The sequence below is a fragment of the Euprymna scolopes genome, chromosome 26, assembly GCF_053919585.1.
Source record: "Euprymna scolopes isolate OS-2025 chromosome 26, ASM5391958v1, whole genome shotgun sequence".
Classification (NCBI taxonomy): Eukaryota; Metazoa; Mollusca; class Cephalopoda; order Sepiida; family Sepiolidae; genus Euprymna; species Euprymna scolopes.
The window spans coordinates 96,242,098-96,260,046 of NC_136507.1; the positions used below are offsets into that span (position 1 = coordinate 96,242,098).

The 17,949-nt window shown below is 33.1% G+C and overlaps 1 protein-coding gene across 1 annotated transcript in view; it reads left to right on the forward strand.

The window, feature by feature from the left end:
* The window catches only part of LOC145248289 (uncharacterized), a 115,138-nt gene extending 99,054 nt beyond the window's left edge, over positions 1–16,084 (forward strand). Inside the window, exons 5-6 of the mRNA XM_080110163.1 lie at positions 13,994–14,069; positions 15,325–16,084. Of these exons, the coding sequence (XP_079966289.1) occupies positions 13,994–14,069; positions 15,325–16,006 (758 nt within the window). The 3' untranslated portion in view covers positions 16,007–16,084. The remainder of the gene's footprint in view (positions 1–13,993; positions 14,070–15,324) is intronic.
* Positions 16,085–17,949: the final 1,865 nt, after the last annotated feature.

Sequence of the window (17,949 nt, forward strand, 5' to 3'; positions counted from 1 at the left end):
AGTCATATATATATATATATATATATATATATATATATATATATATATATATATATATATATATATATATATATATATATATATATATATATATATATATATATATATATCAGGTAAGAAGCACTTTTAAAATATTATTTAACTGTATGGAGATCAAAGGTGACTTTAGCCTGACTGCGATTCTTATTTAGACGATATATATATATATATATATATATATATATATATATATATATATATATATATATTATATATATATATATATATTATATATATATATATATTATATATATATATATATATATATATATTATAGCTATGAAAAAGGGAAGACTGAGCTTTACTTTTGTATCCATGATAAAAAGAAGGACGGGGGGGGGGGAATATTTAATGAAAAAAAAATAGATAATGGGGTAGAGTCGGCCGGCCAGGTTTCGCCCTCCCTTTTCAAAAGCCAAATCGAGGGTTTTCTTTTCTTTCTTTTTTTTTCTTACTATAGGGAAACTAATTTAAACGTGGGGAGCGACTAAAATAAAATAAAATCATCGGGGGGGGGGAGAAAAATTGAGAGGAAGGACTAAAATAAATCTATCGTTATAATATGGGGAGAAAATGCATTAGAGACAAATCACGTCCAAACCTAAAAGACAATCCTTCTGCTGACAGAGAGAAGGTCTCCTTAACCGGACGTGAATAGTCTCCAAGGCCTTCAAATGAAATAACGAGTGAGCGTGACTCAGGATAGAAAATAAGTCATTGCTGAAATTTATTGCACATCGCGGGTTTTTAAGCAAATGGTCCGTTATAGCGGAACTATACGTATTGCTATGTCCGGTGGTTGGTAGATTCCATTCCGGATTTTACTAGGTACATGTTGTTGGACGCGACGATCTAACCTAAGGGTTGTTCTGCCAACGTAGTTGGCACTGCAACTACATTTAAATTGATAAATAACATTATTCATATGATGGCGGGGGCAGAACATCCTTTCGAGAGGATGGCAATAATCGTTTTGTCGCAAACTACACGCACATTGGAGGGAAAATAGCAATGTTCCACAGCTGAGCTAATCTGTTTGGTGAATTTTTCACTTATTATCCCTAACCGAGGTAAACGAATGTAAATTGGACATTTACCCGCCATCTTAGATTTTATTTGAGAAAAATAATTTATTTTCCTTTTTATAACGGAGTTAATCCCATCAATAGGGCACCCATTATTGGACAAAGTATTAGTAATCATTTTTAGTTTTTCATCCAATTTAGATTGTGAACAAATCATGAGGGCAAGATGTGTTAAGGTCCAAATCAAATTATATTTTCGTTTGTTAGGGCAAAATGAAATCCGACGTGTATACAGACCAGTGAACGTTGGTTTACGGTAAATTGATGTCAGATAATTTAATGGAGTTTTAGTTATCAATGCATCAATGAAGGCTAAATTAGAATTGCTTTCACCCTCATAAGTATACTTTAATACGAGATGCATTTTGTTGAGTAATGTGAAGAATTTTTTGCGTCTGTTTGATTATTAAATAGGCAAAATGTATCATCTACATATCGAAATTAGACTAGCGGTTTTATGTGTCCAGATAACAATTGTTTTTCATGGAGACCCACAAATATATTCGCCATTATTGGTCCAAGGACCGAGCCCATTGCCACGCCATCTATTTGCCGATACATTATATCGTTGAAACTGAATTCAACCGATATTGTGACAAATTTCATTAATTCAATAAATATATTTTCAGGAATGGAAGGAGGTGATATCTGACTACAATATAAAAAATCAGTACAGATATCTATGTCTCCAAAATAGGGACACAAGTGAATACGTTTCTAATATCATAAGAGCACATGAATTTATTGGCAACTTTATAATTTTGCATAAAATTAGAAACTCAAATGAAATTTTAAGCAGTAGTTACTTTAATAATTCGCTACTGGCTGTAAAATGCTGAAGATCCATTTTGCTGCCGTGTGTTGTGACCATACCATAGAAAGAGTAGGCCTTAAAGGAATATCCGTTTTATGGGTTGAAGGTAAGCCATACAGCCTGTGGCGGATAGAGCCTTAGGGTCTGATCTCATTCGCTATGTCAGAAGGAAGCACACCACTTTTCACCCACTTTACTAATTTCTTCTGAAATTTAGATTCTAAGGAAGCAGTGGAATCATGAATAATAACAGAGCCTAATTTTATAAATTTTAAAAATACATACATACATATATATATATATATATATATGTATATATATATATATATATATATATATGTATATATATATATATATATATATATATATATATATATATATATATATGGTGATTTTTTACGATTCCGATATAATTACTATTCCGATTCTTTTGAGTTTTTAAATATAGAGTTCTTGGTCTCTTTAGTGTGTGCGTTACTGGTCGGATTACCTAAAATATTAAATATATATTTCCAAATTTCGGAATAGATTTAGTTTTATTGACAGGAACAAATATTTATTCTTTTATAATTAATATGAGCAGTGAAAATTTAAGTTAAAAAAAAAAACAAAAAAAAAAACAAAAAAACAAACAAACAAATAAAGACAATGAAAAAAAGAATTGTATTTGACATCGGAAAATAAGCACAAATTTTTCAGATTACAATACTGGTACTCAAGAAGGTTCCGATATTTTCGATTCCTGATCCCCATTCCGAGTAATCGTCAAAACATTAATATATATATATATATATATATATATATATATATATATATATATATATATATATATATATAGTGAAATTGTCTCTGTGTGTATCTGCGTGTGTACATTTCCCTACCAAACTACTCTGTCAATTTTCAGTCTACAGACTCGAGATTTGATATAAGAGGTATTGAGATTTTAATCGGTTTTCGGCCAGAAATTTGACTGTCAAGGGGTCACTGTTCAACGATTTAACCTTTGAAAATCATACCAAACTCCTCCGCCAATTATGGGTTTAAACACTTGAAATTTTAGATGTAGGTTTCCTGGACATGAGTGAAACTGTTTAATATATATATATATATATATATATATATATATATATATATATATATATATATATATATATACATATGCACATAGTACGTAGGACCCGAGCAAAGCCGGGATGAACTGCTGATATATAGAAATTCTAAATTTGATGTTGCAGAAATACAATTTTATTTATTGTTTGTCAAAGGCGTACAGATAATTATTTTTGTTGGCGTCCTTCGTCTAGATAGACGATGGAGAATCGCGCCGGAAGGTTGTCATGAGTGGTGGCAACTGTTGCTTTGACTGAACAGACCGATGCAGGAGCAGCATATTCTGTTGCACTTCCCGCAGGGATATCCTCTGTCATGCTCTGCCGATGCTGCTGCTGATGCTGTCCTTTTGCGCCTGCCTCTCTTCTCCTCCCACTATTCATCTCTTCTCGCCTCACTCAGCTGGGCACATTTCTTGATTTTGACCTTCCACGAGTCACGGTCTGCAGCATAGGATTCAAGGTCAACAGGGTTGATGTTGCCGGATTTTAAGTCCCTTTTTCACATATCCTTAAATCTGAGGAGTTGTTTACCAGTTGGTCTGCTGCCGGCTAATTTATTTATTATTCTCGCATATTGAGTTTTCTTTATCTTCTTGGGATCGTCTTATAAATATCGATACTAATATTTATTTAGACTTTATCTTTACAGTATTATACAATCTGTAATCTTACGGCATTTCTGATGAGTCGTAGACGACGAAACACGTGTCAGTGGATAATTACATTTTAAAAATAATATATATATATATATATATAATATATATATATAGTTTTTGTTGTTGATTTTTAAACGATATTAAGGTTAATGTCTCAGCCTCGGAGAACCGGTGTTTTTCTTAGAAAGTCGCCCATTTTTCATTTGCACGTATTATTTATTTATTTATTATTTTATTTTTTTAAACAGTAATCTCCGGACACGCGTGTTTCGGAGCCCTACACACACACACACACACACACACACACACACACACACACACACACACACACACACACACACACACACACACACATATATATATATTGTAAGTATATTTAGGCAACATTTTATATTTAAGCAAATATTGTATGTTTAAAAATAATAGAAACCTTGTGCTGCTTAAAATTATAGCTTTTATATTTCTTTGATTTTTTTCATGGTCTTTTGGGGGTAAAATAACAAATTAATATATGATCCATAGATGTATCACGAACGTTTTCGATTCTTCGTGAAATCATCATCATCAGGTGAAAAAAACAAATGAACAAAGAAGTTGCGGACGAAAGAATTTCAAAATATAGCCGTGAACTGATTTTACGCAACCGTTTTATTCATCATTGTACTAGCAATCTATCCAAATTATTAATTCTTATACTCGAGTGGCTTTTATCCTTCATAAGTGGTGACTAATTAGCAACAAAAAAATCACACGCTGCGGTGACTCGTCTTTTTCGGCATGTGTTCATTGTTGGCAAATAAGATATGTTTCCTTTGAATAAAGACAGATGAGTTATTTTAATAAGAAACATGTCGAGTGGGCAGTCAATGATTCATCGTTTCATCACATGATTGCTTATTAATTGGATGATGACTGTGATCGCTCATCTCGACAGAAAAAAGAGAGAATAAGAGAGAGAGAGACAAAGAGAGACAAATAGCACTTGAAGTAATTATTTTGCTAAATCACCTTTAGTATATTCTTCCCGACGCACTCTTTGCTTTACACGAGACCCCGCTTTATCTCTTCTTATGACGTCATTTTTCACTTCTTGTGTTCCTACTTCCGTCCTCACGCTTGTTTCTTTGTCTTCGGATTTTTGTGAATTCTCCGATGACATTTTTCGCTCGTTAGCCCACGAGATGATTTATACACGCATGTTGCGCGCTTATATACTTGCAGATTCACTCACCTTAATATATTGGAATCGAAATTGCCTTATCACGGTTCAGTCACAGCATAAATCAACGGAGATTGTATTTAGGATGCACTAAACACATATTCGCTTTTGTATTCAAGATTATGTCTTCCTATAATTATATTCTGCACATTTGCAGCCACAGACGTACGCACATACACACCATTATACCTAATTCGCACTGTTTTACTAAAACAATATTAAAAGAAAGGAGAAAATAACGTATTTTTCATTTCAGTGTGAGGAGACTTGTCATGTCGAAAATAGTAATAAATAGTAATATATCCAAAAATTGAAAAAGTTCATCGAGTACAACTACAGGGTGACCCCCCCCCCAAAAAAAAACAAAAGCTAACTGGAGGTCATCTAGAACATATGCTGTAGAACGGAGAAAAAAAGGCCAAAGACCCTAGTGTTTTGATGTGATATTTTGAATATAATAAACTAGTCATGACCAAAGTTTCATTTCATTCAGACAAAACACTAAGAAACAGGGCCTAATTAGAGTTTGGGCCCGTTTTTTGGGGGCCACCCTGTATTGTGTTTTAGTAAAAAAAAAAAAAAAATTCTATCACTATAGGCTGCACAAGTTAGACGCCATTACGATGTAATCTAAAATATGATTTCTGTGTTATGTCCCTTTGTCTGAAATCTTCACCGTCTACTTTACAACATCTACGAAAAATGCAATTTTCACCAATTTCCTGTAAAAATTACTTTTAACTATATAACTTTCTATTCGATGAATTTTCGTAATTATTTAATATATTACCATTTTCGAAACGACAATTAAGTAAGTAATATTGTTTTTTGTTTAAAACGATATATATATATATATATATATATATATATATATATATATTAAATCGATCTGTTGCCACACTCTTAGCAAGCATCGCCATTTCTTTTCTGTATATTTCCTAGTAATTTTTCGTTAAAACATAAACTCTTTATTTTCAGCCATTTTTTTTTTTTTTTTAGATGGAGATTTATGCTTTGTTTTGTTTGGATTAATCGGACTACTATTTTCATCTTGGATCTTCCCAAAACGTCGACAGGAACCCGTAGCGCAATGGATATAAAAACTAATTATATAATCTGTTCTAAGTGACGGTCTTCTGGAAATTGAAGGTTCGATCCTCAGTACGGCGGATGATAGGAATACAATTGTGAATTACGACTTCTACATAATTATTTCATTTACCTCATCTCCAGGAGATTAGACACAAAATCAGGTGTTGGCTTCATGAAAGTGCTTTGGTGGAACGAACTGCATTCGAACTTGGCACACGCAGGTTTTCAGTTTGTGTCTTTAAACAATTAGCTACCGACGGTTATGGCTCACGGGAGGGGAACAAGCTACACTTTTGTGTTAAACTAGCAGGCCGCCCAGCATTGTGCAGTCGTAAAATACGCTTAAATATGATATTTTGATTTATTCGGATTTCGTATTTATTATTATATTATATTATATTGGACCCAATATATAGTAAAAGTTTAAAAAATATATATACATATGAGTCGTGTGCCACCACCATGAATCGAAACTAAAACGTTTAGTTTACGATTTACTTTTTCCTCCGACGTAAATGACTGACCTAGGAAGACATGTTTGCTGCAAAGCTAAAAGTTAAAACATGAACCAATAACTATTACGTTACGCATGCATATTCTTGATGCCGTCGTTCGACCTTCACCTGGAAAATTTCATTTTTTTAATTTTTACACTTTTGCGCCGGTTTTCCCCGGCTAAACCTCAAATATAAAGTTTCGCATGGGTTCGAATACCCTATATATAAATTTCATGTCTGCAGACCAACGGAAGAATTTGGTAGGCAAAATTTTTAAACAAAAATATATACGCAATCATAAATGTATATAGAAAGAGGTTTGTGTTTACTGTAAGCTTTTTACGCCAATATTACGCAAGTATAAATCATGTAGAAGGTCTGCATGAACATAATTACACGTAATAATTAACTAAAGTTGATCATTCCATTAGAAAACCGAAAAAAAAAACTAATAGGGAATGAATTAAGATGAATGTTTTAAAGAATATGCAAATTAGCTAGATCTTTTACAGATGGATGCAATTCCACAACCCATATATAACAACGTTGTATTTTCTTTTTAAATAAATAGAAAAAAGGAAGTCTAATATAAATATTAATACAAAAACAAAAAAAAAACTACATTTATAGGCGTATAGATAAAGGATCCCGTTTGGAATTCTGTACAGATTCCAGAATTCGACATAAAGATACCTGAAGAAGGTCGGAGACTACATCAGCCGAACCATTTTGAGAATAACATCCAAGATGAGAAAAGTAGTCCGAATTATCCAAATTATAAAAAATAAATTTTTTTCACAGGCGCAATGGCATCCTCAGCGCTTGTATTCAAGTTATCTTTTTTTTTTATATAGGACATTATATACAAAAGGTAATTAAAATGCCTTTTTACCCAAAACAAGGCATATTCCACTTGGAACGTAATAGCTATCATGTGACTGTTGGGAGTTGAGCAGCGAGATGTCTGTTCAGATTACATTTAAACTTCTACAGATTGATACAGTCAAGGAAGCAGGAAACCGGGAGGGAATTCCAAAGCCTAGCAGTCCGAAAGAAGAAACTATTAAAGTAGAAGGTATTCTAGCATCTAGGCACCTCAACAGTGAAGGTCTGGGATTTTGCTGTTTTCAGGTCAGTTGCGGGTATGTACGTTGAAGGGACACAAGTTCATCAGAAAATATTCCATTAAAGTACTTGTAAAACAGTCACAGGGATGCAACATTGTGGTGATAGGACAGAGGTTGAAGCTTAGCCAATAGTGGGGAACTATTAGATTTAAAACTGCCTGAAAAGTAACGGGCCTGAGTGAGAGGTCACAAATATTTATCTCAATTTTGAACGACAAACTACATGATTCCCCGTTTAAATCAACCGCCGTTTAGAATTGAGTTTAATGCGCTATTTCTACTCTTCTCTGTGACGGAGGTGTTACGGTCCCCCTGATAACATCCACACTTCAAAAACTTGCCCCCTTTAAGATCCTTTTTAACTCGTGTAAAAAATCAGGTAAATATAGAAGTTGCCCTAGTACGGTGTCTTTTTTTATTATTCATTGTTTAATGTTCACTGTGTATTGCTCAGTACTCTTATCTGAATGACCTGAAAAGGCGAGTTTTTAATCAAAAGCTATGGTTGCAGAGAGCTATGGTTAGATTTATATATGCCCTCTTTCGTTGATAGATAATACCAGGTACACTACACCAAGTCTCGTTACTTTTTACACGGATTTCTAAAAAATATAATTTGAATAAATTATTCCGAACACACACACACACACACACACACACACACACACACACACACACACACACACACATATATATATATATATATATATATATATATATATATATATATATATATGTACATATATATATATGTATTAGGCATCACTCTACAAGACAGAAAGATAAACATCTGGATCAGCCAATAAACAAGAATCGTTGATATCAATACTACCATCAAAACACCCAAACACGGATGGGCAGGACACGTAGCCAGACAACATCGCAATAGATGGTCCATCAGGATAACGGAATGGACACCTCGTGAACATAGGAGGCGAAAGGGAAGACAAAGAATGAGATGGAGGGATGACCTGATACAGCACATGGATCCCACATGACAGCGAATAGCTCGGGACAGTTAGATGGCTAAAGTTCAGGAAGGGGTTCTGGAGTTCCTCATTGAGTGATAAAACCCTTGTTGATATATATATATATATATATATATATATATATATATATATATATATATATATATATATAGTAAGTTATAATATTCAGTGTAGTTTAATCGCCATATACATTTTATAACTTACTAACTAGCTCTACCTACGTATTGGGCACTTTTGAAGTAAATACTTAAAGTTTACGCATAAATCTATACTCTCGTATATTAATTTTATGTGAGTAAATTAAGTAGTTATATATATATATACATATATACATATACATATATATATATATATATATATATATATATATATATATATATATATATATATATATATATATATATATATATATATATTGTATTTTTGTACACGTAGTAACTATTAGTCCTTTATGACGGGATTAAACTAATTCGTTCAGTCGTAAATGAATGAATATAACGACATAAGTAAAGTGGTAATTGGTAATTGATTGTCAAATGCATCCAGATTGCAAATGTCCATTGCTTACATTCAGTATGCCGCCATCTAAAATTAACAATAAATATTTTTTAATCATCTACATCATAATAAAGGGTTAAAAAGTATTTATTTCATTGTAATTTTTGCTTTAGGATTTTTAAAAATTCTTTGTTTTGTTATAAATTTATGAACAGATTTGTTTGTGTATTTTTTAAAGTTTCTATCTTATGACAATTTTTCTTGAGTATTTTTAAAAAATGTTTTGTTATAAATTCATGTAAAAATTCATAAAAATGCTTATATTATTATAAGTTTTGATTGTGTACTTTTAAAAGTTTCTTTTGCTTGAGTATTTGTAAAAAAATGTTTGTTACAAATTCATTCAAAGATTCAGAAAAAAAAATTTATATTATTGTAATTTTTTTCTCGGGTATTTGTAAAAGTCTCTATGTTATTGCAACTGTGCGTATTTTTCAAAGTCACTATTTTTTGAAAACGGTATTTGAACATTTTAAAACGTATCGTTTTATTAGAACTTTTGTGTAAGTATGTTTTAAAAATTATTTCTTTTATTACAAATATATTTGGCTATTTTAAACGCCTTTATTTTATCACAAGTTTTGTTTTAAAGATATAGCCCGACGATGAAATAAGGAAGCGGCTGGCAAAAAACAGTCAACTGAGGTAGAAAGTTTACAAAGAGTTATTCAAACTAAAGTTATGGGCTCTACGGCGCCAAATTCTAGAATATATCAAATTCTCTTTAAAGTAAATACATAGTTAAAGCAAAATAAATTATTTGGGACTTTTCCAACGCTATTGATAATGTTTAACAGTTTATTTATAAATTTTTTGTTATTATCGATTATGTTTAAATTTAATTGACAGAAATCATAAATCTATGACGTCACGCCAAATCTATAATTATTAGGTTGAAAAGATGGTTCTTGCGGAATTTATAATTTTAATTTCCAATGATGTATTTTAAAATAAGTTTTCGCTATGATATCTTTACTTTATATATCATTTTACAGAGCGTTTGTCGTTCTACCTAATCGTTTAAATTACAATCGTTTTAAAACAATTATGTCTTCTTTTCAGAACGTTGAATACAAGATGGGTGGGGGGACAAATCCGCACAATTTTCTTATTACAATTCAAGCTAGGCTGAAAAGCTGCTGAAACAGCGTGCGGTATCAACGAATCGTTTGGCCCAGGAACTACTGAACGCACAATGGTGGTTTAAGAAATTCCGTGGTCGCGACGAGAGTCTTGAAGGTGATGAACGTAGTGGTTGGCCATCGGATGTTGACAATGATCAATTAAAGGCCTTAGTCGACCAGTCTCATTTATTACAGTTTTTTTTTGAATGCAGGCGAAATCATTACGACGGAGAAGTACTGTCAACAAATGAATGAAATGCATCAGAAACTTCGACAACAATACCCAGCATTAGTCAACAGAAAAGGCCAAACTCTCCTCCATGACAATGCTCGGCTGTACGTTACTAAACTAATCCTGCAGAGGTTGAGCGAATTGGGCTACGAAACTCTGCCTCATCCGTCATATTCTTCAGACCTCTCACCTTCCTAGTACAACTTTTTCAAGCATCTCAACAACTTCGTGCGTGAGACATGCTTCAAAAACTAAGCGATATCAAAAACGTCTTCATCGCCACCAGAACGCAAGATTTTTACGTTACTGGCATAAATACACTTGTTTTGTGTTTGCAAAAATGTGTTAATTTTGATGGTGCTTATTTCGATCAATACTTTTTTTTTTTTTTAGCTGAGATATGTTCATCTGAATTTAAAAGTTAAAAACCGCAGTAACTTTCTTGTCAACATGATTTTTTTTCTCTAACGTAATGTTTTAAACTATTTGTAACAAAGTACAAATCGCTCACTTAATAGAACGCCAGACTGTTTCGTTTTCGATTTTCGGTCACGATATCAACTTTATTAGTTGGAAATTTATTATTTATTATTGATGAGATATTTCCATTTCTAAAAGTAGTTAAGATATCTGGTGTTTTGAAATGAGACAAATTCCGCAACGTATTTGATATGAAAGGCTTATATTCGTTTGAAATAGCTGAGCGGTCTTGGCTACACTATTCGTGTAATGATTTATAACCTCGCTTTGCTGAACACGTGTTCGTAGTCGTAGCTGATAATATGATTAAGCGTGAGGCTTTCGGCGTACATTGCGACGTCTCCCACAAGCTGCTCTACTAGTCGATATTTATGGCTTAACCAACAAATCATATCTTGTGAAGAAGAACCCGGATGTACTCATACAAATTATATCATTATTAAAATTGGTGATTGACACACGGACATAAACTTTAATTATTATATAGGATTAATGCTACGTTATTTACTCTCCCTTGTATTCAATCAATGCTAAATACATCTTTTGGCGCCATCTTCCAAATTTAATATTTTAGAATGCAGAAAATATAAATAGACAAGGCCATATATAGTGTTATCAACTGGACGCATTTCGTTGTCAGCATTCGTTTATCCGATTCTTTTCTAGGATCGTGTACTTACAAGAGAGACCACATGAAGGTTGCCGACATCTTTAAGTGAAAATAGTGCGATAGAAATGACTGGATTCAAAGTCTATTCAGTCATGGCTGACGGAACGAGAGCAAGCTACTCCTGTGGATTAAATAGAGGGTTCCATTCGAAATTTCGTACAGATTCCTGAGTTCGACAGAAACGTTTCCGAGTTCGAAAAGATACACTTGAAGAAGGTCGGAGATTACATCGACCGAAACGTTGTGAAAATGACACTCAAGATTAGAATAAAAGTCCAAATTATCCAAATAATACGAATGACCAATCCTCATTGTAAAAATTCAGAAACGTGTTTGGGATATACGTTTATTTTTAAGGTTATTTTCTAGTCTTTCTAAGTTTACTTTTTAATTGGTTCCTTCTACTGGCTTCTTCTCGACACTCACTTTCTCTTATTTTTCTATTTAAACTATTTATGTCATTTAGTTAAATCTATTTTTATATTCTGCGACTATACACTTATTGTTACTGATTGTTTAGCGCCATTTTCCTGGACTAGTAAAAATGGAGAAAATGTGGTAAATTGGGTGATGTATATTTCAAAACGATTTTTCAAAATATGCTCTCAAGTTTTCTAATTTTCAGTGTTCCGGCTAATTTTTTGTTTGTTTTTATTTTATAGCAAACCGTTTATTTTCAGGTCATTTGATGCTGAATAATAGACCCTTAAAGGTCTTTGAAAAATATCTTTTCAGAATATTAATCTTTAACCTTTTTTTTATTTAGCGGCATATCATCCTCTTTTAGTTCATTTAATACCAAGTCAAGTTGGATTTATATAACTTTAGATATTTATATATTTTTATATTAGGTTTGTTAAAAAATAATCTCGTTTTTTTTTTTTACGTTCAACTTCAAAATATCAAAATCATTTCGTAATAAATTTTAATAATCGAAATTAGAACCATTAGCATCGACACATTTTTGCCAACGATTAACAATTTTATTTATCCCATTAGCATAGAAATCAGATTTTTTTTTTTTGAATCGATGAAGTCATTGAAGGCCAACCTGGGATTATTTCGGCTTTTGAAGCATTTTTCGTGCAAGAAGTTTTCGCGATGCCTGAAAAAGTCATAATTGGTGGGCGAGAGGTTCGGTGAAATGGCGGATGAGGCAGAGTCGTTCAGCGTCTGCTTAGTTGAACAACATGCGGGCGAGCGTTGTCATGGAGAAGAATTGGTCCTTTCATATTAACCAATCTTGGGCACATATGTTGGAGTTTCTGGTGCATTTTGTCAATTTTTCGGCAGTACTTCTCTGTCGTAATCCTTTCGCTAGGATTCAAGAAGCTGTGATGGATAAGACCGTCCACAGACCACCAAACCTTATTCTTTGTACAATTTCAGCCTCAGGAAGTGTTGTGAGCAGCCATGACGAATCTTGGATTCGAAGACAAATAAAAAGTTGTCCTGTTCTCGTTTTTCCTCCCAGAACCATCACATAAAGATGTCTTTGTTTTTTATTCTTGATCGCACCTGTTAATGTTTATTTTTGTTTGCTTTTTTGTTTCATGTTCGTTTTGTTTATTGAGATCTTTTTGTATTATTTGGATTCTTCGGACTACTGCTCTCATCTTTAGTGTTATTTGCACAACGTTTTTTCCGATGTAACCTCCAAACTTATTCAGGTATGTCTTGTCGAACTCGGGAATCTCTCAGTTGAACTCAGCAATCTGCACGGAGTTTTTAACAGATTACTTTATTCAATCCACGGAAATAGCATGCTGTCGTTCGACCAGCCACGACTGAGTAGATGTCCCAGGTAATTCGCAATTATATTTTTGGGTGTCGTCTGCACTGAGAATTGAAACTTTAACCCCCAGAAGAGTGTAAATTCTATAACAGAATTTTACCAAGTACTTTATCCATAGCCTTACGAGGAAACATTGTGTAAATAACTCAAGATAAGAAACCAAATAATACAAATAATCATTTAGAACCATGACTTTTATTTGTTTTGATGGAATATAATTTTGATTTTAGTAACTTACTGAGTTGTTTCTTCTTTTGTTAGTTGTGACTTGTTGGTTTCATTTTGACATTTTTCGACTCTTGTGATATTCTACACAGGTTGAAGATACTTTTGTTGGTTGGTTTACCCGTCGCTGCTTCGATTCCATTAGTGCATCGTCAGAACGTCGTCTACCACAACAGAGTTCCTAATATTTGTAAATTATGTCTGATGTAATAACCATTGTTTTAAGAGAAAATTTGCTTATTATAATCATTTATTCAATTCTATTTTTTTTTTTCTCAGATCCCAAATTAATTGGAGGTGTCGTTACCGGCATACTTCTCGTGGCATTGCTCATAGTTATGTTGCTTTTTATCTGGTAAGCAAATTGAACATTCATGCACACACAAACACATATACATGCATATATCTCCTTATATATAATAAAATGACCGCAGAAATTCCCCTCTGGACCAAAGTATCGTAGGTTTGCAACAACACATGCAACATACAAATTCAATACGTCTATTTTATGTAACTTTCGACCACTTTTGTAGACATGTTCAATCGTGCTATTAAAATACTACATTATATCCTAGGAACAACACCATCACAATCTCACCACATACAGAAAAAGGGATACCTATCTTTCCCTCTATATATTAAGTCCTACCACCGCCAGCAGTCGACACCAGAGGTAAATCTACACGTTCCACAAATATTACGTTTACACCGTCATTAATTGGCACATACATCTACATATATACCATTGATTTTTCCTAATATAATCCAGAAATAATAACGTCTCTTTTCTGAAAGTTCGCTGCTTCTAATTTATTGTCCGATATTTCGTCAACTGTATTGTTTATGAAAAATGTTGCATATGTACACACTGATTTATAAATATATTTCTATATATAAAACTTAATATGTGTATGTATGTGTGTGTGCGCGATGGTTATATGTTCCATATAAAAGAAAAAAGTTTGTATGCTCTCCATGAAATCTAAAAGTGTATTCATATGTATCAGTTACCGGAGGAGACACCTGGAGCTACATCAAGTTTAACATGCCTGGCATCTTTAGGAAAGGAAGTGATATATTCTAGTATATCTTTGTGTAGTACTAGCTGGGCGCATAAAATAAGATTAAATATGATAATTTAATTTATGCAGATTTCGTATTTATTTTTGTAAAGTAAATTCTTTATTGATTATTATATTGTACCCAATATATAGTACTGATCGAGGCCTAAACATTTAACGCACCGGCCTTAGTCGTTACCGTTTGAGCTATCATCAAACGAATAAGAAATAGTTTAAATGAACCAACTTTAACGCATTTATTTGCGCATGCATACAAGAGCACTTTAAGTAGACTTACATCTGCAAAGTTCAATTTGTTTTTACAATTTTGACCCTTTAGCAGCTATTTTTTTTACTTTTTGCGCCCATAAAAAGTGGTCAACGCCTCGCCCTGTTCTGTGACCTTGCGCCTCAGGGGAGATGCAGTTAAAAAAAATTAAGATAGACAAACAGTCATAGTGCGTTTTATAAATTAGATTACATAAGAAAAGTAAGTGCATAATATCGCAATCGTAGACAAATATATTTTCTATTTTGTGTTTTTTTTAGGAAACGGAAAAAGACAAAAGAAGGTGGCGTTGACGTGCTGAGATACTCAAGCGATTCAAACCCTTATGACAACTTTAAAGATAATGCAGCTTATCAAGAAGAGGTTTACGACACAATCCCAGATAACCAGTACAATTCTGATAAGTCAGATCATACTTCTGGCACGGGAAGCGTTCCGAATCACGCCTACGAAAGCCTGAAAAATAACGGCTATACCCAGTTCCAAGATTCAAAGAAAGGTGGACAGATCAATAGTACTTCCAGAAGCAGTACAACGTCATTGCCGAAAGAGCACGCACCTTTACCCCCATCATCTGATCCTTTTAGACGATTGCCTTCTTTGCCAAAAGAGGACAATACGGTGCCGCATGACCAAACGCGGACTGTACTCGGAAATGACATTTTGCAAAGTGCACGATCTTCAACGCAGACTATGTTAGAAACTCTTACTAGTTCTAATCCGGACTTGTCGTCGAGAGAGTCGGAGACGGACTCTTATTCATTGAAAAAATCAGAGCCAAGTGATGCACATAGAGGCATTAGTACCGATACCAAAATGCCGTCTCCGCACGAGACCGGGAAAGATATGCAAATTGATGCTGAAGTTAAGATTGTTTCTCCATCAAATAACGGAAAGAAAAAAATAATTCCTCCTCCAGCCATTTATGAAACTAATGAATAGAGTCTACATATACAGAGCAAGTCACGTGTACAATTTGACCTATTCGTCGTTTGTAATAAAGTTTATTTCTATTTCAAACATTCCTTACCCTTAACATTCCCTATCAAAAACAGTCCCTATTACAAACATTCCCTATTACAAACAGTCCCTATTACAAACATTCCCCATCTCAAACTATCCCTATCACAAACATTCCCTATTAGAAACATTCCCTATTGCAAACATTCCCTATCCAAAACAGTCCCTATCTCCAACTTTTCTTATCTCAAACTTTCCCTATCTTAAACAATCCCTATCTCAAACCTTTCCTATTTCAAACAATCATTATCTCAAACGATCATTATCTAAAAAAATCACACCCAAACAATCATTACCTCAAACCTTCCTTATTTCAAACCTTCCTTATCTCAAACCTTCCTAATCTCAAACAATCATTATCTCAAAAACTCCTATATCAAACAATCCATATCTCCAAAATTCCCTATATCAAACAATCATTATCTCAAACAATAATTATCTCAAACAATACTTATCTCAAACCTTCTCTATCTAATAACTCCCCGATCTCAAAACTTCCCTATCTATTCCAATTATTATTATTAATTATTCTCCATCTCAAACAATCCCTGTCTTAAACAATCATTATCTCAATTATTCCTTATCTAAAACAAGCATTATCTCAAACATTGATCCTCTAAAACAAGCAAACAATCACTATCTTAAACAATTTTCATTTTAGCAATTCTCATCTCAAGCAATCATTATCTGAAACATTCCCTATCTCAAACCGTCTCTATCTGAAATAATTATTATTTCAAACATTCCACCTCTCAAACACTCCCTAACTCAAACAATCACTATCTCAAACATTTCTTATCTCAATCAATCATTATCTCAACATTCCCTTTCTCAAACAATCTTTATACTAAACAATTTTAAACAATCATTATCTCAAGCAATCATTATCTCAAACCTTCCCTATCTCAAACATTCCTTATCTAAAACAATCATTATCCTAAACAATTCCTATCTCAAACAATTCCTATCTCAAATAACCTATATCTAAAACAACCCCTATCTCAAATAACCTCTATCTAAAACAACCCCTATCTCAAACAACCTCTATCTTAAACCTTCCCTATCTTTAACTATCATTATCTCAAACATACCTCATCTCAAACGTTCCCTATCTATAACAATTATTTTATCAAACTTTCCCTTTATCAAACAATCCCTATCTAAATCTCAAACATCCCCTATTACAAACATTACTTATCTAAAACCTTCCCTATTACAAACATTTCCTATCTCAAACAACCTTATCTCAAACAGTCCAATCTTAAACAGCCCCCATCTCAAATACGAGCAGATAAGATTGGAATGGACGTAAAATATCTCTATTTTTTTTAAATTCTGACATTACTATATAATAGTCCACACCTCGTAAGAAAATGGTGTACAAGTATGTTCCGCCAGTGTTCACACTCGCTATTTATCTAGACGTATTACTAAAATATTCGTATAAAGTCACAGAATTACTTTAGTTATCTACTTTTTCATATATATTGTATATATATATATATTATTAGCAATTTTTTAGATGACGATTGGTAATTTGTATTATTTGTATTATTCGGACTACTATTCTCATCTTCTGTGTCATTTGCACAACGTTTCGCCCGATGTAACCTCTGACCTTCTTTAGGTATATCTTGTCCGCGAGAACCCATGACATAAGAGATAAAGTACTAGGTAAAATCAAGTTGCGATATTTTTCTGAAGGTTGAAGATTCAATCTTTATTGTTAGCGTCCTCATTTTGTTCGGCGTTTCGGTCGATGTCACTTACGACCTTCTTCAGGTTTATCCTGTCAGCAAGGACTTGTGGCGTAACGGATACAGTACTACATATTTAAGTACTAAGTGGCATTCTATTGAAGGTTG